At 34.7% G+C, this 23,961-nt stretch overlaps 2 protein-coding genes across 13 annotated transcripts in view; one reads left to right on the top strand and one right to left on the bottom strand.

Annotated features, from left to right (window-relative positions):
* The window catches only part of CENPP (centromere protein P), a 173,062-nt gene that overhangs the window by 104,645 nt on the left and 44,456 nt on the right, over positions 1-23,961 (top strand). The gene's annotated exons all lie outside the window — the stretch shown is intronic.
* Positions 1,461-23,224, bottom strand: ECM2 (extracellular matrix protein 2). Its single transcript, XM_075096554.1, has 11 exons — positions 23,049-23,224; positions 22,222-22,301; positions 18,669-18,987; positions 13,468-13,656; positions 11,630-12,112; positions 11,218-11,333; positions 9,571-9,706; positions 8,470-8,627; positions 6,343-6,482; positions 4,894-5,220; positions 1,461-4,121 (listed from the first exon to the last, which is right to left on the bottom strand). The coding sequence occupies exons 3-11, from the start codon at positions 18,961-18,963 to the stop codon at positions 3,914-3,916; spliced, it is 2,052 nt and encodes a 683-aa protein (XP_074952655.1). The 5' UTR covers positions 18,964-18,987; positions 22,222-22,301; positions 23,049-23,224; the 3' UTR covers positions 1,461-3,913.

Here is a 23,961-nt window from a genome sequence, read left to right as displayed (position 1 = left end):
ATGACTGTTGAATCATAACCTTTGCTATTCTGTATCTCTTAATTTAAAATATCTTACTCTCTCATAGTTTCAATATTTACATTAGATCATTGTATTCAGATATATTTACCTTATATTTGTCTCTACTAGATTACTAAAAAAATTTTATTCAGGTTTTTACTCCAAGTATTTTCCTCTCTGAAATGGTTAAAAAATTTCTGATGGGACATCTTTGCAGTCTTAGCAACTTACAGCTTGTTCACCTTTGAATTTATCTGTGAACACAAATTGCAGCTACATCTGCATCTGGAAAACAGGAGAAATTAGAGTATTTCTGTGTATCTACCCAAATCTTCTTGTCAAACTCGTTACTTGCTTGGCTTAGCAGCTTTCTTCCTCACAGAATCACAGAATGGGAGGGGTTGGAAGGGACCTCTGGAGATCATCTTGTCCAGCGCCCCTGCTTGAGCAGGCACACCTAAAGCAGGGGGCACACTCTTATCAGGGACTTGCCAGTTCGCATAGAGTGACTTTCTGCAGGCCATTGGTATTCCACCTATCTAGGAATAATGGGAAGGCTCTCCCGGTATGCCTCAACTGAGCTTCTTGTTAGACTAAAAGATCAGGTGGTGCCTACTTCTGTAAGACACAGAAATTTTCGAAGGACCAGTATGACCAAGGTTCACTTCCACAAGAATATCTAATGGCTATTACATGCTTTGGTCCAAACTATTTTATAAGACTTCTGAGTCTGATAATAATTCAAGAGAACTATATTCCCTTCTCAATCTAACTGTCTTCTCGAAGCATACTAATTTCCAATGCAGGTCTGCAAAAATTATTTGCTCAAATGTATTTCAGAGAATAAACAGTAACTGTAGGGCGTTTGTGTTGAGCTGTCATTGCATATTTTTGTCCTACTGGTGGCCAAAGATTCTGAATTTGTTCCCATATTTGTCTTGACCAAGAATGGTCAGGTCACTTTTCTATGTCCTACTGTCACAAGCTGTAAAACGGTGATAATCCCAATTACTTTTTTTATAAAATCCTTTGAGGGTCACTGTTAAAAAGTAGTGAGATTTTTCATAATCAAGCCCATTTTGCTTCCAATGTAGTTGGTAATTTTGAAGAGTAAACAGTCTTAAACTGCTTGCATTTGACATATGGAAATGTTATCCAAGTTCAATTGCCAATGTATATTGAGTAAGCATCCATTTGTTGTGTACCCTTCAATCCCTTGGCTTCTTTCTCCTTCTTGGTCTTCTGCCTCTGCTACTGTTGTGTTCCAATTCCAAAACGGTTTTCCTTCCGTCTCTCTGTCTCACTACTGTGGCGTTATATTTGAACCATAACCTTACTTTAGGTCATGTTATGTTATTGAATGCTTCTTGTAGGAACAACTTATCACAGCATACTTCTAGGCAAGCTTGATACTCATTGTATTAAACGACCAAGGGAAAAATCTTAGACAAATTACTTGCATAAAAGTAACTTTTATGATATCTTAAGTGTGAAAAAGTGCATATTGGAGAAAAAATATATTAATGATTGCAATAAATCTTTAGTCGTCTGTATTTTAGCAGTGTTATCACATGCAAATCCAGTGGAGATCTTCTAGTGGGTAGTCTGAATGTTTTGATTAGAAAAGTATTCTATTTGAATGAAAATAATTATAACAATCCATGGTGTTTGCTTAAATTTATTGTAAGAATGCATAAAATGGTGTAATACAGCAGCTTGTTTATCTGGAAATCCCTCCTTGGGTCAATCTGTGTATTCAAAATGCTTAGTAAAGCTTCTGAAAGAACTGCTCAGCAGTGTTGCAAAGTCTGAAGTTATTTAGCAATAGAACTGAAAGTATTCATTTTAATAATTTAGGGGTTTTTTAGTCTCTTAAAACAGTAGTTTGGGAACTTAATGGTGTTTGACAAAGAAATATTAGCCAAAGTATTAGCCAAAGTCAAAAGGAAGGAAGGAATTGAATGTTGATAGTGCAGAAGCAATGAAATCAAAGCACCCAAACCAGAACATTTTATGTAAAAATTCAGCCTGTTGATGTCACCGTTGTTTACCAAACTTAGCAAATCACTAAGGTATGACATCTGACCATACTTGACCAAACAAAATATCCAAAGCAATCTTTGTACAGAAATCCACATATCTTTAGGATTGTTTCTTACAGGAAATTCATTATGTTTTGGCTCACTGCAGATGAAGTACCGTCATGCCTTGCAGGTAATAATTTATCTGAGTAAGAGAGAACTTTGAGATAGAACAGTGTGATTTTTGTTTTATCATGATTGTATAGCTTCAGAGAAAACAAAACTCAGGTGTTCATATATGCTGTCTATTATGCTAAAAAAAAATGTTTGGAGACGTTAAATGTTGTGCGAACAGTATGCTTATGCTGATTATATGACATGTCTGTTGACTGTAGATTGGGGTGTGTGGGAAATGCATAGTGAAATCTTCACTTCCGGAGTGAGGGCAGTAAAATTACAGTTAATTAGTTAATATGTGTCCATAGAAGGTTCTGTGATGTGCAGTTGTTTACAGCTTTTAATGTGCTTTAAAAAGTCAATCCCTGTTTTAAGCCATTTAATCCTTTGTTCCAATTCAGTATGAAGAAGGAATTATTAGACAGCATACCTATAGTACTGAAGAAAACAGAGTACAGATTGTTTTATGACTCGCAGAATAGCCCAGGAGAAAGTGGAGAGTGACTGCATGAAGAATAATTACTTGCCAGTGATCTGTAATAATTTCCTACCGCCAGCTTACTCTTATAAGAAAGGGATATAGAATTCAATAAATGTGAAAGATGTTAGAATTGCTTTGATTTTTTTTAATTGTTCTTTAAAAAGAAAAATATTAACTACTTTTTATCAAATTTTTTGATCACTTTAGAGAAAGAATATTATATTAAAATCTGGAGTGGACTATTAAAAATGCTTCTTTTCTTTGAACTCAGACATTATAAAAATCTTCAAGAGACTGAGCTCCTTTCTAGGGAAACAGATCTATTTGTAAATGTTTACTATTGTGTACCTAAGCAGACATTCATATCAAATGTCTTACTGAAACTGCTTTATCAACATTGTCTCTGAAGTTGTGATTTATGATTACCTAGAAGCTTTCAAATAACCACTAACTGAATATTTTAAAGTTTCAAGGAAGTCTAATTAGGCCCCTAATTGGGCAACATGATCCTGTTCCTATACAGTATAAAAAGCTAGCAAGCTAACTATTGTACAAATGAACGGGACCTACTACTCTCTGGGTTTAAAAAAAAGTTAAAATTCAAATAAACTTTTGTTTAAGAAAGAAAAATGTATCCACATAGAAATTAATTGCTCTAACTCATCAGACTTTTTATTTGAATATGGGAAGTTTTCAGGGTAATCTGAAACAAACAATTCAACATTTTGCTTGAAATTTTGGTTGGAGGATAATTTATCACTGCAAAATGTTTGGTAGAAAATCCAGTACCATGTATGATTTAAGAAATTTGATTCTCGTACTGCTAGAATGTTCATAGCTCAAGGACTTTAATTCGTATAATTTTTAAAGATGATGGTACCATTTTAAATGTTTTAAATTAATTTAATCAAGTAAGTCAGGACCAAGTTGAGGGTTTAGTTATATTCTTTTCTAAAATATGATCTTACAGAGGGTATATCTGGGGGCACAGTTTGATCTATTGTGTTTAAGTAAAAATATTACATGATCCTGAGCTTCTATTTTTACATCTAATGTTTTTGTAATGAAATTTTATTAAGAAACATGCTATTACCTTACCTCAGTATATAATATACTGTTTCTTATTTATAGTAGTAAGAAGGATTTAAATCAGAAATAAGCAGGCCTGTTAGTAGCAGAGAATAAATAAAGCTGTGCTTCTAGAGATAGGAGTTGCAGTGCAAAAGTTGGGTGTTCATTTGGTCTTCTGTGGTTTAAGAACAACACTGCAGTAGGATCTTATGCATGAAAATGCATGTGGTGATAGCTGTCTTGTATTGATATAGTTGTTTTCAAGATGAACGTGTTCTAAACGCGACTCTTCATTTTCCTCCTCTTCGCTATTGTCATGATTATCATCATCATTGATATGAGGCCTGCAGATGCGTTCTGGAGGGATGGTCCTGTGACATTGTGGGAGGAATTATATTTTAATTATTCAAGATAACTCATAACTCCATAATTTATTTTAGAGATGCTGCTTATTTAGAGATTTGAAAATGTTAACTTAAGCAGTACGTTAAATTTTCTCAGCAATGTATTTATTGAGGACTTTCACAAGTCATTCTTTTTAAAATTCTCTCCTTGCATTGTTTTCTCATTTATATCATATACTTAGTTTTCCTGAGGAAAGTATTGCCACATGTTGCTGAATGAAAACTTTCTGTGTAACACAGGTAAGATCCTCTGCCTGTCCTTCCTTTGCTTTGTAACATTACAGAGGAACTAAAGAGCATGCCTAACTTCACAACTGGGGCTGGCTGAAACCTTCTGAAAGTCCACTTTCAGTGGACATCAGGAGGCGAGGACTCCTTCCAGTTCTTTTGTGACCAGTTTGAACTCTGGTCCAAGAGCAGAAAAAGCTGGTACTTTGCTGTGCCTAACAAATTGTAGCTGCCCTGGTGGACGTGTGGCCCAAGCAGTAGTACATAAGTTTCCTGGAGAGAACTGTTGCTCAGCATCTGTGTAAGCATTTTCAAGAACTATAAGGAAGGGTGAATTCTCACTTTTCTCTTATCATATGCAGAAATACTGCTGTAGAAAGCCCAGAATTTAGCTCCTCCTTCAGAATTTTTATAAAAAGTATTTACTTATAAGGAAAAAGTTCTTAAAACAAAGCATGTCTTGTGATAATTATTTTAACACCATTAATGTAACAAAGAGCTTGGAAATTACCTTATCTTATTATTGTTCAGTCTTAGAAAATGTAATTTTCTCATTTCATCAATTCCAAATGGTACAGACTTTAATTCATTGTGATCCAAAAACAACTCTCTCAGAGAGTGATATGCTCCAAAAAATGATACTGGATCTATTCCATCATCAGTAAGTTTGTTAAAGGACAGGTAGAGATACTCCAGCCCTGGCTTCATGTGACCAAAGACATATCCTGGAATTCTTTCAATCTGATTTCCTACAAGTATCAGATGTAGTAAAGATTTTGGCAGATAGGAGGGAACATGATATAACTTATTATAAGAGAGGTCAATCGATTCCAAGTTCCTGCATTAAAGGAGGGGAAAAAAAAAGTATAAAACCACTATAGCATACTGCATTGTTAATGCTATTTTCATGACAAAATAGTGCTTAATGTGATTAAAAGGAAATTAAATTTCAAAGGGAAATTTGTTTCTGTTAATGGAACAGAATGTGTTTTATGGAACATGGTCATGCATGGGAATAGAAAGAATTTAAGTCATTAACTATGAATCAAGCTCAATTGTTCTGTTGATGGGAAGAAATCTACAGTTATGAGTACAGAGATAAAGTTGGACAGGGGAAACACAGGGGACTAATTTGTGATTGGCAAGCATTGCAGAATTGCAGTAACGAGTTACACTGGAGAGCACATAATGAGCTTGGGACTTTAGCAGTTATCCCATTGACATGGATTTTAAAATTTTGTTCTAAAGCCCATTTGAAATGGAATTGTTTTGTGAATGGCTCCTTTTAAATCATTCAGACATGATTCACCTCCAGAGATCAGAGAAGCTGTTAGTAACAGTGTGGTTGTTTTCAGATTAAGCTGTTTACAAATCCAAAAACAATTGATAGGACTGCAGCTGACAGGTTATGGCAAGGTACCCTACATATCTTAGTAAATCATTTAACAGAAGAATCAAAAGCAGTGTCATCTTATGCTTCTTCATTCACATTGCTTGCTCTGTTTATATTATACTCAGACACAATGTGGCTGCACAGTCCTTCCCTTCATCTCCTTTGTGTCTATAATTTTTAGTCTAATAAGGCCAGGACAATATTAATTTATTTTTTAATTACCTGTGAGATAACAATATATTAATGCCAAATTATTGTATAATTGTATGGAGAATTATTGATAATTAATATTCTTTTTTTGTTGGATGATCAGAAAAATATTTAGACTTTTATGTCACTATGGTACAAATTTGAGGTATAAGATGTTTGTGTTTTAAAGCTGACTCCAGATACGTCCCAGACTGTACAATTTAAGCAAAGGAAATTAACAAGTTAGCAAAGGAAAACAAGCAAATCAAAAGATTACTACAATTTCAAGTTAAAAGTAATGAAGTGCAAATATTTATTTCATTATCTGACTCAACAGAGAAAAATAAAATAATTATATTGTATCTGATTCATACTTACTCTTGGTTTATCCAAGCCAAAGGTGCTATTCTGTGCTCTTCTAATTTGTTGTGCTTTAGCACAATGACATTTATGTTTCTGGTATGGTTAAAGCAAATTTCTGACACTTCTTCAATTTGATTATTTTCAAGGTATATCTCCTGTAAGTGCATTTGGAAAGAAAATTGGTGAAACCAAAATATGCTGTTCTTTTCCATTGTAAATTTAAAATGTAGCTATTACCTCTCCTCCATATTACCTGATATATCTGTTAATTTCTGAATCTGAATCTGAGTCAGTTTGTGGCTGTAGTGTGACTTTTAGAAACACAACTTTCCCAAGCAATTGTTTTGTTTTCTCATTTGTGAGAATACAGATTGCTTTGAAAGTTGAAACAGAAAAACAATTGTATCTCTTGTCTCGCCTGAAGTTGTATGGTGTAAAAGTTTATAATGCGAGCGTGATGAGAATGACAAGAAGTTGTTGGGTTTTTTGTTTGTTTGTTTTGGAAAGCTCTTAGTGAGAAAAATATTAAGTGTCTTGCTTTCTTAATATTTTTTGCTGGTGCCTGTGAGCTTTGAAACTCAAATTTGTAGGAATATAAGATGTTAATGTTTTACAAAGCTTAATGTTTTGAGTCTGCAATGTATCACAACTGTGTGTTTTACAGAGCCTAAGTTCCTCATAATGGCTTGTAATGTAGGATAAATACGACGTGAAATAATAATGGAGCAATGACTAAAACTTCTGTAGAACCCAGAATAGAATTTAGGGCCTTAGAGGAAGGCTTTGGGAAAAGAGAAAAGCAACTTTGTAGCCTGAAAGTCATTGTTTGTGAATTTATTAGGTGTTGGTTTAAAAGCAAATATTCCCAAATCATATGAAGCAGTGTAGAACACTTGCCAGATGTTCACTGTTTCATCAAGTAGGAATGAAATAAGGAAAAAAAAATATATATATATATAATGTAGGAGTGAATGGCTAGTGGAGAACACTAGGCTGAAGTAAAGTTGAAGGCAGTAGCTGCAGAACAAGATAATGTTATAGAAAATATATTGTTGGTTTTGCTAGATTTGGTTTTCCTTTCCCCCCAACCCCGCCCCAGCGTTTTAGATTACAGAATATCCCAAGGGTAAAAGGAAAGAAATATGAGGACACTGAAATGAAAAAGAGCAAGAGGAAACATAGAATCAATAGGTAGTAAGGAATATCTTTGAAGTAAAGACTGAGGTAAGCAGAGAATGAAACTAGACAGAAAAAATACCTTCCAGATAGCATTCCTTAAAAAAAACCCAAACAAACAAAAAAAACCACACCCGCCCACCCCCCCCCCAACCAAACCCAAAAAAAACCACAAACAAAAAAACCAAAAACAAACAAACCACTGCAACAAATCACTTTCAAATTCTGGGCAGAGGAATGGGATGAGGGACTACCAAAAGAAGAAATTTCTTGATTAAAAATCAAGGAATGAGGAAACTGTTCAGGGAGGATAAATAAACCTCCCGTTGAAACACTGCCTCCCACCCTAAATAAGGTGGAATTCAGCAAAGGTTTGGAAAACAAGGGAAGTTGAGATCTAGAAAGCCAGAAGAGGAAAGGTATGGTTAGATATTGGCATCTCTCTCTTTCAGACTAGACAATCTTGCTTCCTTTAATCTTTCCTTATAAAATAGATTTTCTAGATTTCTCATTATTCTTGTTGCTGTCTTGTGAACTTTACTTTGTGCGGTATCTCAAAGTTCACAATATTTTTGCACTAAGACATCTGTATTAGGAGTATTATGTGAATGATGTGTAACTGAATAGACAAGTTGCAGGCTATCCTGTCTTGTGAGACAGTACTAGATAAATTCAGACTTAAAAGATATCTTTTGGGATGGAGCTGGTATATAAGTAAATTTCTAGAAATAACTATTTAAGAATAAAAATTACTAGCATATCTAGAAACAAATTTATAAAATTTAAATTTATCTCTACCAGATGATAGTAAGGCAGTAAATAGAAAAAAAAAGTCTTAAAATATCTGAAAAAATGAAGCTTTCTTGGTTCTTTGGGTTTTCAGTTTTTGTTGGTTGATTTGGGTGTGGGTTGGTTTTGGGTTTTTGTTTTGTTTTTCTTTTTTCAGTTGTTTTGTTTTGTTTTTACCTCAAGAGTGGCAGGAAGACCTTGTGGGATAATTCTAAATTTATTTCTTCCCAGTCGCAAATACGAGAGACTTTTCAAAGGATTAAAAGCCAAAGGACTGACATTCGCTTCACTAAGTTTATTTCCTTCTAATTCCAGGGTGACCAAGTTCTCTAAATCTGGGGAGAAAGTGATGGAATTTCTGTTAGTTAATGCCATCTCATTTCTTGTTAAAATGCATGTTTAAAATTTAACTGTCTTAAACATTACTCAGATCAGTTCACAGCAATGAATAAATGTAGTGAAAGGATTTTCGTTTATTACCTCATAACCATAGAACTATATTCTTTATTAGTTTGTAGAACTTTAGAGATTGACCAGAGCTTTATTTATAGCTTTCTCTCTCACTTACAATGGAAAAGGCAGCAGCTGTAAGACTTGTGGGTAGTGCTACCATTTAGGCCTTATTCCTTCATGTTTATGTGCAAATGATGTTTGGAATACTATGTGGGTGCTGACCTTTGTGCAGTTGCCCAGTGACCTCCATGGGTCTCCCATCACTGATATGATAATGGGTATGTTACTCTTTTTTTGGGGTCATATCTCCCCTTCCCTGCTCTACTCCTTTCAACCACCTACTGTACTGTGTTGAGAACCCTTCATGGATTTTACTGTTCCTGCTCCTCAGCCATCCAAATGCAGGTCACAGAAGAAACCAGTATTAATCAAAGTTAATCAGGAAATACTATTTCATAATAATAAGTTCCTCATTCACAAATAAGCCAAATTTTTTTTTTTTTTTACAGAATCTTTGTATGCTTCCTCCTAATAGTGGAGTTTAATGATTTTAAACTAATCTTTAACATACTTTAAATCCACCTCTACTTAGTAGCTTTAAATATAAGCTTATTTGGGAGAGTAACAGTTGCATAAGAAGGGAAAATGTAGTTTTAAAAAAATTCATCATGCAAATATTTCAGTTTTCATTGCCTTTTGAAAACATGGCACTCAAAAGCTAGCAATTATTTTTCTGTTTATATCAAACCAGATGCATTTGGTCAAACATTCTGCTTTTCAAATTTATTTTAATCTTCGTATGAATGATATTAGTTTTCTAAGTACCTTGTAAGCCATCTTCATCAATGGCATGAAGGCGGTTGTCATTTATTTTTATTTCTTCTAAAGTTGATGGCAATTCAGAGGGTATATGTACCAGCTTATTTCCATCCAAATACAAACGTTTTAGCTTTTTCAGGATCTTAATCATAGAGATGAAGAAGAGAACTTAGATTATCAAGGTGTAAAATATATGGTTAAACATCTTATGTAGTCATAGTTAGTGTTTTCTTAAACACACGCTTTTTGAAGACTTTCAGCAGCAGTGCACTAGTAGCCAGTGTTTTGATTAAAAAAAAAAAAAGTTTTTCTCCTGTCAGTCTAATTAATTGGGTTCTTTATGCTAAATATTAACAAAGGTTCCAGTTAATTTAATGTGTAGCTGGAACAGCTTGATTGAGCACATTAACTTTCCACATAGCCATCCTGCAGATATCCAGTCATAACTATTTATATTACTGCTACTGTCTTTAAGTCAGGTAAGTATTATCTTACTACACAACTGCAGTATTTAGGAGTTCAAAGTACATGCATTTATAGATTACGCATTCATACTTTTCATTTGTGAGCACATTGATGGTTTTCTGTAGGTCAGCAAATTTACTTTGCTCAAGCATAACAGCAGCAACTTCTTCAATGATTAGGATTTTTATTACTTCAGCCAGCCTAATAAATTGGTATGAAAAATTATCATAACTTAATTTTGATAAACATGCATCAGTAATCATGCAGTAGTGAGCATTTCTTAAAAAGGTGGAACTGTTTTAGCAGTGGATCCACTGAAGCCTGCTTTCCTCCAGTTTTGTATCAACTGCCTGGTGTGATAAAAGCCTCACTAAAATTTATTTCATGAGACACCTTCTTGGTCTGTTTTTTCCATCCACTTTGATTTCATAGGAGCTGTAGGAACTGAAGCCCTTTGAAATCAGCCAAAGCTGTTCATGTTATATAAGCAATATACTGAGAGTCCTACAAGAAGACTGATTGCATGGGGCAGGAAACAGAATTAAAAGCATACTGTGATAATTGGATTTTTTGTTCATATACTTTTTGTATTCACCTTGCCTGAAAAAGCAAGGCTTTGATGCCTTACTTCCACACTTGAATTACAACCTGTACATACTTGCTTGCATAAAAAATTATTATGGGACTATTCTGTCTCCAGGTGAGGAATATGTGGATGCACTTGAATAGCCTGTTACCGTGTAAATTCTCCTTGCAAGAAAAAGACTGAATATAGAAGGATTCTTGGACTATTTTAGTAAGCAGCTATGCTTGAAAGGTTCTCATTAAAGATAGTCAACAGTAAGCATACCGCTGATTAGGTGAACTCCTATTGAGTTGATTTTTGGGGGGAATCCAAGAGCATAAGCTTTAACAGAGCTAATGTATTGAGAAAGATGATACATACATTTACAAATGTTGAGTCTGAGTATGCCAGGTGTTGTTAATGGAATATAGAAAATATTATCTCCCTTATTGTTTAACATTTAATACTTGGTGACTGTCATTCAAAAATCTCTACATACTCTTGATTATGAAGAGAGATTTCTTGAAATAGCCAGGTTTGAAAAGCCAGGACTGAAAAGCAGGAAAAATTTTCCTTTAAGCAATAATTAGTCATAGGATAGTAGAAAAGTTAGGCTTTCTTACTTTGAATGCTCGTGGACCTATGCCAGGAGAGGTGATATTATTTTTACTCAGATCAATCCATTCCAAATTAGGTATCCCATTGAATGCTTCATCTGAGATAGTAGTGATACTGTTTCCTAGGACAGAATTCAAGAAAATAGTTTGTTACGAATTATAGCGTGCATCTGAATTGTGTAGTATTGTACATGAAAAATATATTATTAAAATAGTTGTGCTGTTTACAATTGTGTGTAGATATATTAATATTAGTATTCAAACACTAGTAAGCAAATCTAACATTTTTAATTTATTGCTTTAGAGGCTTAGCTGTAAAATTCATTCTAATACACTTCTGTGATAAGGAACAACTGCATTTGAGGGTGGATAAGGTTACTTCATGGGAAAAATCATGCAAAGTAGACATATTATTTACCTGTAAGGTCTAGACTTGTTAGATCTGGATCTGAGATTAGTGGTATTTGTGTAAGTTTGGCATTAATACAGCTTACTGTAGTGTCCAAGGTGGAACATCCAGATGGCAAAGGAGGAGCTTCTATGGGTGGAACAGGAATTGGGAAATGAGATGGCATTCTGAAAGTACCATCGTCATCTTTGCTTTCATATTGTATTTCTTCTTCTGTAGCTCCCTTTCTTGTGATAGGTTTCTTTTCTCTGTGATAGGCTTTATACTTCCATTGATTTTTTTTGCCTTTCCTTTTTCTTTTCTTTTCATCCTTTTTACGATCCTCTTTCTCTTTAATCTCTACCACTTCTGTTCTAAGCAGTTGATCTTTTTCAGCGTGAGTATGTGCTGATGAGAATACATTGACGTTGTCAAGGTCATGGGGTTCTGGAGAATCACCAGACAACTCACTTATGTCATCCAGTGAAATAATACTTGAATCCAAAGAGGAGGCTAGCCAGAGGCAATGACAACAACAACAAAAAGTAAGTTGTCTGATAAGAGGATATGAAACTAAAGATTTAGTAAACATTGTTCCCCTCATATAATAAAAATATGGTAACTATAGAAGAATAGTATTCCCTTTAGAATATGTTTTGAAAGAATGAAAACATGGTCTTACGTTACTGCTTGACAGAAGAGGCATACTTTCGGAAATGATTAACCAACCATACAGAACAGTTTGTAGACAGGTATGATTCATTGCAACTCCAGAAAAAAGAGGGGGAAATTAATATAGCCTTCATTATCTTCCTTTTTGAACTAACTAATATATTAATTAGGGGGTTTTGTGTTGGTGGAGGTGTCTAAAAAGGAAAAAGAATGTGTCTGGGACTGTGAGGAAGGTTATCTGAATAAAATTCAAAAAGGCTAAGACTTGTTCTCCTGCGCAAGGGACTGTGAGGTGTAGAGATGGCTGCATGTGGGGAGCTCACCAGGGAAATGTGTTAACTCCATTACCAAAATGCAGTTTTTACTCTCATAACAGGGCAATTCAAATAAAAGGAATTTAATTGTTTCAGTCAACATGACTTCTAGTTCTACAGTTAATTTCTATCACGTCTCTACTCAGTGCATTTCTGTGTATTATATATGTGCACACACACGAGGCTAAATAATATTTTTACAGTAAAAGGAGGTTAAGTTCAGTACTTTGCAGACTTAGGGCATTGGGAGTGGGGAAAGGAAATCACCCTTCAGCATTATCTCCTCCATTTCTTTTCTTTTTAAAGATACCAATTTTAAAAAAAATTTTTATGAAGAAGCAAGATTATAGTTCTGTTGCTCCTCTTGTTGGAGTTGACTTTCTCTTAATTTATATCAAATAGCTGCATGTTTTTACACACCTAACAAAGATTTACCAGTCTGTAAACTGTATGATGTTTATTATCTATGTGTAATACATTAATGGCTAGAAGTTATTGATTGATCCTTCGTAAATGGAAGCAGAATATAAAATCTAACCAGATATTCTTTGTACATTTACCAAAATTTTGTAAAGGTAAGGTGGGAAGAAGCAGAAAGGGGAAAATAAAATTAAAAAAAGAAATATAATTAAGTTTGCTGTTGCATACTTAACATATTCTTCTCTTTAAATATTACCTCAAACTCATCTATCAGCCAGTGTACTCTAAGAAACTGAAGTCAACTAAAGCACAAATTATGAAGATCTACTCTTATCATGTAATTCAGGACTTGTTTTCTCTGTAAAAGGATAATGTGTACCTTGTAATCATTAAATATAGCATTTATGTTATGTTTTGCATAAGGTAGTTTTAAAACAGTAAAAATATTATGGTGTACTGTACCAATATCAGAACAAATCGGGCAGCATTCTCCTGCAGGTATAATAGTTTTGGGACATTTCAGAGGGTGGCACATGGTGGTATCACATATCACTTCTCCTTTTGAACAGAGACAGGTAATGCAGGGCTTGGGAGACCAGACGGCTTTATCATACATCATCATCCCATTAGCTGTGCAGTGCCCCTTCTTTCCTAAGAAAAGAAAATAGAAAATGGGAGTTAAGTAGCTTAAACTGAAATAAAACCAACAGTGTTTATTTAAAACTTTAGAAAGAAGCGTTCATATTTTGTTCCCATTTTTAAAATACACCCTATTCAAAGTACCTTACCCTTATTCCTTATTTTTCATAGCTGTATTTTCTTCAACTTATTAGTAGTCTCCAGTCCCTATTTCGTTCTGGGCCTCTCAGCTGTGAAGGCGTCAAGGGGGAGGCACACAATTAATGTGTATGTAGCTGTTACCTGTTTACAGCTTCACAGTGAAAACTGAGTGCAGTTCTCTGTCCCTCTAATTGTCTGCTCCCTCTCTTTCAGGCAGTTGTCATAATAGTTTATTTCCCCTCCCCCTCTTCCTAGCCAGCTGATGAGGACCCTTACCAGCTTTGTCTTCTGGAAAAACTCTTGAATTATTCAAGTTCAGAGATATTCCTAGAATTGGAGAAATTAAATCTAGATGGTGAATTTTTGAGGGTCTTTTGCATAGCAGTTCCTCTTTCCTCTCCATCTTTAAAAATGGAAAGCAGAAATCACAGATTTCAATGAAAGTTGTGCATAGATACAGTTGAGAAAGAAACAAAGTTTTTTTTCATCATAATAGAGTTAAAATAAATCATGCAGAAGTTGGGAACATTTTTTTCCAGAGCCCCATCTTTTCTCTCTTGTGCACTAGACAGCTTTTCTAATATCTTGCGCATTAAATGAGAAAGTTTTGTTAAGGTTCTGTGGAACCAGGAGGGTAACAATATTAACTTTACAGTGACTGTTCATAGCCTTAATGGAAGTGAAGTCCATTCTGTAACGACTGGTAAGATGGCAAATGTCTCATCTTCCCTGTAACTTGCTTTATCTGAAAAATACTCTTTGCTAGGAAAGTTGCAATCTTGAACTACTTGTGCTAATAAATATTTCGCCTCCAAAGTTTCTAGACATGGCTACAAAAACTTGAGATTTCCCCAGGGTACCAATCGAGATTTTCAGAAAGAAATGTAGAAAAGATTTGTTTTGTAAGCTATACCCAGATATTCAGTAGGCAAGTTGTTGGAGAGCATAAAGGCTTGGGAATGAAACTATTCCCAGTCTCTCTTTCCTTCCAGTGATGGAATCTACCTCAGCAAATGTTTCCCTGGGCAGTTCTCATCCAGACTCCAGGATAAACGTTGCACTTTAGTATGACACTTTTTTTTTTTGGTCTTTTGAGAGAAGGAAAGCCAAGGTTGATATTCTTCATCCCATGCAAATCTTTTCCTATTTTTGAGTGTACCTCTGAATCTGGTGAGAATCTGTACTCCCTACACACCTTCCTTTTCCTCTTTTTGATTAATGTAAGAATGCATTGCTGAAGTGTTCATTTCAAGCTGAAAACCCGTTTGTAGGTTACTTTGTACTTTCCTGTGTATAAATAATTAAAAAAATTGCTCCTTTTTTCCTCTTTGGTTTGACTTACTGCTTCAGATGAAGATTGTCTAACGTAGTGGAAAAATCTTATCTCAACTGAATTTACATGCAAGAGACTTCCATTTGCAATAGACAAATTGTCTTTGGAAAGAGTTGTTTGCATGGTTTGTTTTCCCACACTCCACCTTGGTCCATGCCTGGTTGTTCAGTTTTAAAGGGAAGAATATTCAGGATAGCCTCTGCATATCCTGACAAGACTACTGTAGATATTTCATTTGAAATGTCTCTGGAATTAATATTTGAATCAAAAACAGGTATTTTGCAAAGTCCTTGAAGGCAGTCCTACTCTTAGCTTCACAACAAAGGTATTCCTTTGCCTTTCTACATAAAGGCCATTGGATATGAACCTGTTTTCCAGAATAAAAATTAATTATCAGAATCATCCTGTTTGGATGCTCCTCTCCGTTCCTTATATATTTGAAACTGTTCTTTTGATTTAAGTTACTCTCAGGATGGAAGAGGGGAGAAATTACTTTTTTTGAACAGTTGCATCTTGGTTTTTCAAAGGTCCAGGATACGTATGGATCATTTCAGGCAAAAAAAGTTGTGCTTTAATCAGCTCAAGCCATGACAACTGAAGGAGGAGATGAGTTAGCCCAGGCCAGATGTTAGTTGGCTTTAAGTTCCTTGTCATTCTACCCAGGTATCTGTAATCCAGCAGTTTGCTGTATTCTGACTTCTGGTTTTTATGTGTTTGCCAGGAAGCCACAATGTTTCTTTTCAATAATCTCCAAAGGAAACACAAAAAGAACACTACACTTTCTCACGTTAAACAATAAAATGTCAGCTGTTCCAGAGGAACATATCTGGCTTGAGAAGGAAATTCTTCTGTGCTTCCTTGAATTCTTTATTCTGTTTTAGCCACTAGCCTATATCTGAAGTTGGTGCAAGTCTTGTCTGAATAAGCATAAAGATGTGGGTTATCAGGCCTTGGCTTCTGCAGTTGACTTTAACAAATTATCTTGTTTTCTATGTATATGAGAGTTACTTAAAAAGACAGGACAAGTATGCATGCTCAAAGGTAAAGAAGTACCCTTTTATTGCATTGCAGAACTGCTATTTGGCACTATGTTGGAATTCACGTAACCCCTGTGAGACAAAGACTCTGTTGAGATGCTGCTTAAACTTCCTAGCCACTGAATAACCTCAGTAGGGCAGTACGGGCAGCGAGAAGTGAGGTTTAACAGATATTAGAAGTACAACAGTGTGCATCCTATTTTGCACTGCTTAACGGGCAGACTGTAGTCTGTAAAGGACAAACAGCTGGCAATTATCTTATGTTGTGGTGAACTGTTTGATTTAATTTAGATGGTTCACATGATTTTTATATGGAGGAAGGAGATATGACTGGTTACTGTTAAACCTCTAACTGCTAATTTTCATTCTGCATATGATATGTGTAAATTGTTTTTTAGGCTACTAAGAGCAAAATAAGTAGCTAGGAGAATGAAAATTACGTTTTGTATTGCAGTTTCTTCTGTTCTGAAGCATGATTAATAATAGTGTTCTATTATTTAATAGGCTCTGTTTTTTCCAAATCTGACATTAACTTGAAAAAATTTTGAACTTTAGAAGCTAGACTAAAAAATACATTGTGGTTGAAGTCTTTGGCAGATGAGCACAGGAATTCTAACCTTTGGAAATATGGTGTAAATTCAGCATGAAGTTCCAAATAAAATGAGTTCAGTGGTTTTAGCTCAGCTTTTGGATGAAAGTCCAGATAGAAAGAAACAAACGGGGCGGGGAGGGGGGAAGAACCATGCATTATTTCAGCATGACTGATGGTCTCTGACAGAGAGACTGGAATATCTTACATGAAGTGTATGCTGTTTATGTGGTATTTTCCTCTGTTTAATTTAACAAATATTTTTAAATTAAAGGTTTGACATTAGTAGTATGTATTGTAAGAGTAATATTGTAGTCCACACTAGAAATGATAGAGTCTTGCTAGTTTTCCCATTAAAATCCCTTACTCTGAAAATATTTTGTTTGAAATGGTTCAGCCTTTCTGAAAGCAAAGACTCAGAACAAATAGTAGTTGTTAAGAAAATGTGAATAAAATATATTTTACCATTTAAGTTGAGACCTATTAACCTAGCGGTCAAGTCTCTTGTGTGACACACTAAGAGTCTTAACTTTTAGCTGATAAAACTGGATTATTATTGTTTTATGTAGAGCAGTGGTCATCAGGGCATTCTTACTTTTTTCATAAAAGTCATAAAAGTGTATATGATGATTTTACTCAGCGTATGATCTCTTGGTGCTGGACTGGAAATACCTGTCTTTATATTTATTAGCTATAGAGTGGACACGACCCTGTATTGGTTCCTCACAACATCCCAGTGTCTTTTCTTCAAACCTTGAACCTCTTTCTATGAAAAGAAACGAAGTGTTGTAATATCTCAGTAATTTACAATTGGTTAATAACTCGAGTTTCAAAACTGAAAAATCCTAATAGCAGTATTCAGAAGTTCTTATCTTCAGAATGGAAGTTGGATTTTTAGACTTGTGAATCTTAATCTCCTGTTTTGTGAGTCATAATTTCCCATTTGTGACACTGAACATAAAACCACAAGCATCCTACAGCAAGAGTTCTCTCTTCCTTTACTGCACTAAGGATCGAAGGGACACTTAACTATCAGTTCTCAATCCCCATCTAGTCTTGTGTTCTCTGAGGAGACTATATAGAGGCCTGTGGCAATTACAAAGTCAGGTTTCAGTAAAAATAAAATTATGGACTTTGTTTCTTAAGACATCAAATCCTCTTCCCTACAGCTCCTTCAAAAACCATAAAATACATACTAGTGCAGAAATATGAAAACTTCTGGATCACCAAGAAGGCAAGTATTGCATAAATCATTCTATTGAACTACTTTTAAATAAATCGGGGCTCTCAATATGGATGGAGTATAAGAGTGATCTTGTGTTGAATGAGTGGGGTTTTTTCTTTCTCTGCTAAGGTTTCCATCATAAGGGTCTTGTTTCATATTGCAACTATTACCATGTGTTATTAATTTATTTACAAAATAAAGAACTACTCCTGAAATATCGCATCTAGACATAGTTTGAATGCTGCTTTTCAAAAACACAACAATGAAAAAGAACTTAAACCCATTTTAAATAACACTGGTGTTACTGATAGTAGGGCCTCACCGAAATGCTAATTGCCTCAGGAGATATATTGAGCAAGACAATCTTCAAAATGGCCTTCAAACTTTCTACACATTTGAAATTATGAACATATCCCAACAAAATTTTTATTAGTTAAGATGAAATGAGAATGTAGAAAAAATGGAGAAAATATCGCTGTTACTTGGCAAAGGATTAAGCATAGACAATTAAAAAGCTTCATATGCTAACCACAAAGTTATAAAAGGCATCAAAAGTAGTTTAGCAAAAAGGTAATTGAGTTTTATTTCAGTATGTGTTGCAGATAGAGCTAAAATAAAACTTTCATGAGTTTATATGTCTCATTTAAAATAAAGAGAAAAATTGGCTGACTTGAAGTAGAAGAGGGGCTTTATTCTTACCTGGTAAAACATCGTAACTAGATTCATGTCCACCCAAACCTATGAGAGAGTCGAATACTCCCATAACACTGTCATCAATATCAATAAGAGGTATGCTGGGTACTACAGCAACAGGAGCTAGAGGCTTCATCCTTGGCTGTCTTGGGGATCTGTGCCCTGCTGAGGAGTTCCTTCTCAATCCTTTGTAGTGCATTCTTCTCCTTTGCCTCCTGAGAAGTGCATTAGTTTCATTTTGAGAAAAATCAATGCACAGAGAGACAAGCAGGAAATAATAGACTAACGATGTAGCCTGCATGGTTTTGCAGTCTCAGAAAGTATCCTGGATGGGAAAAAAGAGGTAAATTAGATACCTAGAGAGCTTTTAGGATGATGTCAGTCATATGGTGCACTTTTCAAAGCAGGTGGACCAGTACGTGGTAGGTCAATATAACCAAGCTTCCTCTTGGAAGCTTCCTCTTTTTTGATTGCTAATATTTCTTCCAGGTTGTTGTAACTTCTGAACATGGGAATGGCAATGTAACAGAAAAATGGCAATTCATTTCTGATACATTGCCCCAAATGCTTCTGGTTTGTCATTTCTGCGCAAGGTATTTTTCACCATAGATGAAAAGAGATGTTGCTTTTGCTTCCATTTCTAGCCATCTACCTCTTTAACAGAATCTTTTCGGCTCTGCAGCAGAGGAGACCTTTTGGAAGTTTGATCACAATAGCACTATTTGTGACATCCCGCATCTGCTTTTCTAGTGGAAGTTTTTATTAAGCATAGGTAGTCTAAAAAGGTGGATCTATAATGGGTTGTGTTCTGCATTTACTTTCTAAGAAATTTGGAATTATTATATATCTTGAACCTTCTTATGCTTCTGACAGAACCATTACTTTTACTGTCACCAATAGGTGGCATTCCAAAACAGCAGCCCAGATTCAGGAGTATGCACAGAAAGCATCTCCGGCTATGGCTGTACCAGTGTGAAAATAAGGCTATGCGTGTCCAAAGTTATTAATGTTTTGTCATAGCTCTGTTGGCACAATTCTTTCAGAAGGAAACGCTTCTGTCCAGTGGCCTATTTTTACTGAGATGATAGAGTCTGAAGACACTAGTATTCTTGTTATGTTGAGAATTAGTGAAGAACTTGAGACTTAGAGCGCTTAGTCTTTGTGTCCAAGACAAGGCTTAGAATATGTCCATCGTTTTTCCCTAAGAAAGCCTTGAGGGCATTAAAAAATGCTTTTTCTTAATGTTCATCAGTCTGGTTTTGTATGTAGTCTTTCATGTTGGAGTTAGTTGTCTTACAGTTACTTATATTGTATAAATACAGGATACTGTTATTTCAGGAACTTGAACTATGTTTTCACCTGAATCAGATTATTTTTTTTTTTGCATCTTAGTATTTTCTGATTTATATAATAGGTAAAGTTTTTGGTACAAGTAACCTAACTTTTCTTTAACAGAAGGCATGTGGTTGATTGAACGTCTTTCATGCTTTCCACAGCACAATTTAAATGGGAAGTTGGCAGTAAATAAGCTTAAAGCAGTATGCTTTTACATCTTTCTAATATTGTAGTTTCTGTGTTCAACTATTTTAATTTTAAAATATTATAGCCTATCTATATTAATTTGCAGAATTTTTGTTAAGCTAAGCTAATGTTTTTATTTCTATGTGAAGGGAATTTGAGAGGCATCTCACATAACGTACAATGTAATAACAGAGTTCTGAAATTAATCTGGGCTTTAGTTTACTGCTCTCTACCCATTAGAAATCAGTTATTTCAAAATGCTGTATAGACTACTGGCCTTTTATTTACAGATATTACTGTTAGTTAACATATCAAATAAATGCAGAACCTTGTACTCTACATTGATGATGTCTTTTCTTTTTCAGAACATGCTCGTTTCTTAGTACCTCAGCTTGCAGGACAAATGACCTAATGTTTTTGGTTTCTAACTTACTTGCAGGGTAATGACTACCTATAAAATTACAGAGTCAACTTCTGTTCCGCAAGTTTGAATGAAAAACACAAAGGGCCCTTAGGGAAAACTGAATATACAAAGAAAAGTCTTGAACATGTGTATTCATTCTGTTGAGTTAGTGACATCTTAATTATGGTCACATTTTTGTAGTATGCTTTATAATAATGCTGTAGCTATGTAGTTACCATGCTACTATGTTACATTTGTGCTTTTTGAAATATTTAACCATTTCTTCCTGTGACCAGAGGCTTATAATGGCATGACCGAAATACTTCTCCATTCTCTATGCATGTATTTTTAAAAATCAGGAATAATATAGCGTGAATTACATTACATTTACTGTACAAACTATGTCTCAGGGTTTTGCCATTAACTTCAATATAGAGTAAAACTCTATAATAAATCCATTTATTCTGAAGTGAAACTTGTTTTCATAAAATACATTATAACTACAAATTTTTTAAAAAACACACCAAACAAAACCGAACAGACAACAACCCCCCAATAATATGTCTTTATAAACTAATCCTGTTCATATATGTGAGTTTATATGCTGTATTTTCACACCAAGTTAATTAACTCTTCAGTACTGAAAGCTTAACACTGCTACTTTCGATCAAATGGTGTTCCTTGCATGAAAAACATGTGCTGTGTTTCTAAGTTTCTTACCTTGGCTTATTTAGTAAGTGGTATCTTGCATTTTAAGGCCCCAGTCGTGAACGTCATGCAAGAAAAAGGCCTTAAACACTTTGGGCCTTTACTGCCCATGGCTGGAATCCTCAGATTATCTATCAGGAAGATATATTTAGTATAGTGCCAGCCAACTTTTAATTTGGGGACAATTCAACCAATTCAAGTTGTAAGACTTCTGTAATAAATGATTGCATATCAAAATAAAAGTATAGATACCTAATATAATGCAACTATTATATCTTTGTGTTGCCAGATACTCTCAATATGACTGCATTGCTATACCTTTTTTAATTTTACCCATAAATCCCGTAAATGTTTAGATCATGCATAGTGTGTGTAAGCATATTTATTAACTTTACTTCTATCATGTAACATGTTCAGTAGTTTGTAACTTTCAAAACGTTTATCTTCAGTAAGTTCAGTATCTATCATTTTGCTATTATGGAAATAGTTAATTTTTGAAGTAGTTACCCTTTAGAAATACCAGAGTATCAGAATGTATTAAATAATCTATCTTTCTCTATTCCGTCTAAATTCAAGCAATCTAAGTAGTCAAGGTTATTTCTCACGATACACAGGGGTTAAAGTGATTTACCAAGATTTTTCATATACTCTTCTTTAAATATATTGCATAGAAATTAGTTACATTTAGCCATACCAGTAAAACTAATTGCACTTTCAGTTAGTTTAAGCTTGAAGTGCATGGCAAGCATTCATACCAAAAAAAAAAGCAGATCAACTGGTATTGCATACTTTATCTAGAAAAGCATTTATGTTCAGTATTGCTAAATATAGCTAATATTATTTAATACATATTTGCAAAGTTAATATGTCATTTAAGCCATTCAACACCATGCTTTAAGCAGTAATTTAAAATTTTAAACATTTTACCTTGTAATCTAACCTAACAGCAGATTCTGCCTGGTGTCATTTAGTCTCCAGTTGCAAATGAAACAAAATCACAGTGATATCTTTAAAACAAACAGAGAAAACAGTAGGAATGGTTGAAACATGGTAGATGATTCCTTAGTTAAGTCTGAAATAGCTTCTTTCCCTGGGGACAAAGCGCTGTTCTGTTCTGTGTGCAGAGAATCATCTAACACTGTTACTTGGAGAACTAAAAAGCTTACTTAAGGAAAATGAAAAGCAGCACAATATGTTTGGTCCGTAGGCTGACAAGGCACAGCTGGAAATTCTCTTTCAGTATGTACAGTTGCATAAGGAACGGGAAAACGGAGTGTTTTCAAAAGACACAAAAGTATGTATTTTATTCAGTTCTGTTTTATGTATTTAGAAATTTAGTTTCCAGGTTGCATGCTTTTAATGGAGATTTATTATTTTACAGAGAGAATACATTTTGGCAAGCATAAACTTAACATAAAAGCATTTATCAAAGTTAGAACTTTTTCCCACAATTCATATTTTCTTAATCCACTCCTGCCTGTATAGCCTGTTATCTGTAAGAAGCAAACCTTTTTGTTGAAGTTTTAGCATGGAAAATGTTTCTTTTGTCCATTTACAGCAATGATTTCACCATAAGCTGTAGCTTATGCATGGAAAATAAAATTACTGAAGCATTCTCCCTTCATTTTTTTGTAAGGCTAATTACATCCTGAAACATGATCCTCAAGCACCGCTATGCAGAAGCTGCAGTGAAGTTAGTAATTCGAATATGAGAACTGAGCGGGAGGGGAGGGGAGGGAATAATGGTACATTACCACAAGCCCTTTGTATGCCAGCAGAGCCTTTTTCTTCATCCCCACATAAATGTTCTGCAGAGTGTCAGTGTTTGAGGAGATGGTGAGTCTGCTAAGCTTCAGAAATTACAAATCTACCTGGTAGATGGAGTTTTCTGAGTTCTGACTTTAAAAATTTGTTGTTTGCTGGAATTCGTACTCTGAGGAATGTTTAGACAGATAGTCATGGAATGGTATAACCATTGAGTTAACCATAATTGTTATCCAGTAAGTGGTGGAAAGATACTGAGAAAACACATCGTCTCTTAAAATAGTCATCCAGTTTCTACTGTGCTTTGCTTTGCAAAGTCAAAAGAAGAAATAATACATTTTTGTATTTTATCTGGATCTGTTTAAAAAGAATGGAGATAGTTATACTTAGCAAATGGAGCTAGCATCTGAAATGATACAGCAGGGTTCAGTACCTGTCCTTAAAGCATTGATTTGTAAAGAGTGAGTTAAACAAATGTTGCTCCCGCACAAGTGGGGAAAAGAATAGCAAATACAATCTTCTTATGGTTATGCATGTCAGTTAAAAGACATTACGTATTTAAATGATGGTGTATTTATTAGAGACAGAAGTGCCAGCATTCACTTTATTATATATTTAAATGTGGCTTCTTATGTTTCTGATTGCCATCTGAGGACCATCTTCTGATAGTGTTCAGGCACACATGTCCAGAAGGCCTGCCTAACTGGGACACAAGATTGCCTACTAGTAGGCCAGTAAGGTGTATCTGGCCAGCCTTTGCTCAAGTGAAGCTCTCGTTTAATGCATCTGCTTTGGATGTAGTGGGTCTGCTGAATTCTAGCAAATCCTTAAAGCTGGATGACTTAGGTTATGTCATCTCTGTATTTTTTTCAAAGGTCAACACCTTACCGTGTTAATGAATCA

This window comes from Phalacrocorax aristotelis, chromosome 6 (assembly GCF_949628215.1).
Source record: "Phalacrocorax aristotelis chromosome 6, bGulAri2.1, whole genome shotgun sequence".
Lineage (NCBI taxonomy): Eukaryota > Metazoa > Chordata > Aves > Suliformes > Phalacrocoracidae > Phalacrocorax > Phalacrocorax aristotelis.
The sequence above is the reverse complement of the archived record's forward strand: the minus strand, read 5'-3'. Positions and strand labels throughout refer to the sequence as shown.